The sequence below is a fragment of the Triticum urartu genome, chromosome 2 (genome assembly GCF_003073215.2).
Source record: "Triticum urartu cultivar G1812 chromosome 2, Tu2.1, whole genome shotgun sequence".
Taxonomy (NCBI): Eukaryota; Viridiplantae; Streptophyta; class Magnoliopsida; order Poales; family Poaceae; genus Triticum; species Triticum urartu.
Window position 1 is genome coordinate 254,769,200 of NC_053023.1, and position 2,570 is coordinate 254,771,769.

The following is a 2,570-nucleotide window of genomic DNA, read 5'->3' on the forward strand; positions in this document are numbered from 1 at the left end:
TGAGCAGCAGTGGGAAGCAACAGAGATCCCACAAAAAGAATCGAAGCTGACATCAAGTAAAGCAGCCGCATTGCAGCAACAAGGAAGCAAGGACTCAACTTGGGGGCGAAGCAGAGTCGCCGGGCAGCCAAAACCAACATGTGGCAAGCAAAGCACAAGAAATCAACATTCCAGGTTAACCCTCCTGTATATATATGGTTCGTGTTGCCTAAGAACTGTGTTCAGAGGGAAATAAGAAAGGACTCGCCTGACACGGAGCTACAGGCATGGTTCTGACGCATGTTCAGAGCGACGAGGCGGCCGCGTCGGCCGCCGTGTTCGCGTCGAGGTACGTGCAGGAGCCGGTCCCGAGCTACGAGCTCGGGGCGAGGTCGATCTCCAAGGACGCGGCGTACCAGATCATCCACGACGAGCTGCTGCTGGACGGCAGCCCGCGGCTGAACCTGGCGTCCTTCGTCACCACCTGGATGGAGCCCGAGTGCGACCGGCTCATCCTCGAGGGCATGAACAAGAACTACGCCGACATGGACGAGTACCCCGTCACCACCGAGCTCCAGGCAAGCTAGCTAGTGGCATTCCGATATGTGTTTTCTTTCCGTCTGACCCTTCGTACGTGTCCGGTTCGGATTGATCAACAACGCTGTCTGTGCGCAGAACCGGTGCGTGAACATCATAGCGCGGCTGTTCAACGCGCCGGTAGGCGCCGGCGAGACTGCCGTCGGGGTCGGCACGGTCGGGTCCTCGGAGGCAATAATGCTCGCCGGCCTGGCGTTCAAGCGGCGCTGGCAGAACCGGCGGAAGGCGGAGGGGAAGCCATACGACAAGCCCAACATTGTCACGGGAGCCAATGTTCAGGTAACACCATAGATAACGCGCGTACATTTGCTTCATCAAGTAAGACAGAGTTGGATCATAAGTAACATGTTCTGCTCTGTGATGCAGGTGTGCTGGGAGAAGTTCGCGCGCTACTTCGAGGTGGAGCTCAAGGAGGTGAAGCTGAGCGAAGGGTGCTACGTGATGGACCCGGACAAGGCCGTGGAGATGGTGGACGAGAACACCATCTGCGTCGCCGCCATCCTCGGCTCCACCCTCACCGGCGAGTTCGAGGACGTCAAGCGCCTCAACGACCTCCTCGCCGCCAAGAACAAGCGAACAAGGTCGGCTTGCTCAAATCCTCAAATCCGTGCATCGGAAATTTCATCAATCCCTGTTTTATGAACTTATATATGATTATGACGTGGCTGGCAGGTGGGACACCCCGATCCACGTGGACGCGGCGAGCGGCGGGTTCATCGCGCCGTTCCTGTACCCCGAGCTGGAGTGGGACTTCCGGCTGCCGCTGGTGAAGAGCATCAACGTCAGCGGCCACAAGTACGGCCTCGTCTACCCCGGCGTCGGATGGGTGATATGGCGCAACAAGGAGGATCTCCCCGACGAGCTCATCTTCCACATCAACTACCTCGGCGCCGACCAGCCAACCTTCACGCTCAACTTCTCCAAAGGCACGAACATTTTTTAGTCCAAGAAATTAACCGATCAACAGACAGAATCCCTGATTTGATTCTATAATTCGATTTCACGTTCTTGAATTGTTTCACATGTTTGATATTGTGCAGGGTCCAGCCAAATCATCGCACAATATTACCAATTTCTTCGGCTAGGTTTCGAGGTACAAAATTCATCAACAGACCAATCTTCAGGCTAACTAATTTACAGAGCACAGAATAGCAGTCATATGTTTCGTATCGCCGCGTGCAGGGGTACAAGAATGTGATGGAGAACTGCATGGAGAGCGCCAGAACGCTCCGGGAGGGGCTCCTGCGCACGGGGCGTTTCGACGTCATCTCCAAGGAAGACGGCGTGCCACTGGTGGCCTTCACCTTCAGGGGCATCAGGGACGGCTCGCTGGCGTTCAAGCTGTCGGCGAACCTGCGCCGGTTCGGGTGGATCGTGCCGGCGTACACGATGCCGGCGAACCTGGAGCACATGACGGTGCTCCGTGTGGTCGTCCGGGAGGACTTCGGCCGGCCGCTCGCCGAGAGGTTCCTGTCGCACGTGCGCATGGCGCTGAGCGAGCTGGACCTGGCGGCCAAGGGCCCCGTGCCCAAGATGAGGCTCACCATCGAGCTCGGTCCGGCCAGGAGCGCCAAGGAGGAGGCGTCCGTCAAGGTCGTCAAGAGGGAGGCGGTGTCCGGTCACAGGAGCGTGTCGCTTGTTTCCGGGAAGACGAAGGGTGTGTGCTAATCTGCCGCCAGATGACTGCGACGCCTGCCGATTGTGCTACAGAATAAATTATAAATTATTACTCCCTCCATTTCATATTATAAGTTTATTTTTCAAGTTGTTTTAACTTGCAAAACGTTCTTATATTATGACGTCAAGGACTGTGCTCACTTCCTAACTGGTCCGAATATAAACAACAGATTCGAACACCTTCCCCTTCTTATCCAATCACACATGCATGCAACCTTACTAGCTAATGTCCTATGCGTGGTGATGGAGAAAGCGCATGCAACCAACCTTGACTAATGAGTCCATGCATGCATGCAAACTACTCCCTTTGTTTCTAA

General features: G+C 55.5%; 1 protein-coding gene across 1 annotated transcript; it reads left to right on the forward strand.

Annotated features, from left to right (window-relative positions):
* Window positions 1–208: 208 nt before the first annotated feature.
* Window positions 209–2,343, forward strand: LOC125536965 (glutamate decarboxylase 2-like). The gene is made up of 6 exons (XM_048700258.1): window positions 209–557; window positions 655–855; window positions 943–1,157; window positions 1,249–1,502; window positions 1,617–1,669; window positions 1,759–2,343. The coding sequence occupies exons 1-6, from the start codon at window positions 267–269 to the stop codon at window positions 2,242–2,244; spliced, it is 1,500 nt and encodes a 499-aa protein (XP_048556215.1). The 5' UTR covers window positions 209–266; the 3' UTR covers window positions 2,245–2,343.
* Window positions 2,344–2,570: the final 227 nt, after the last annotated feature.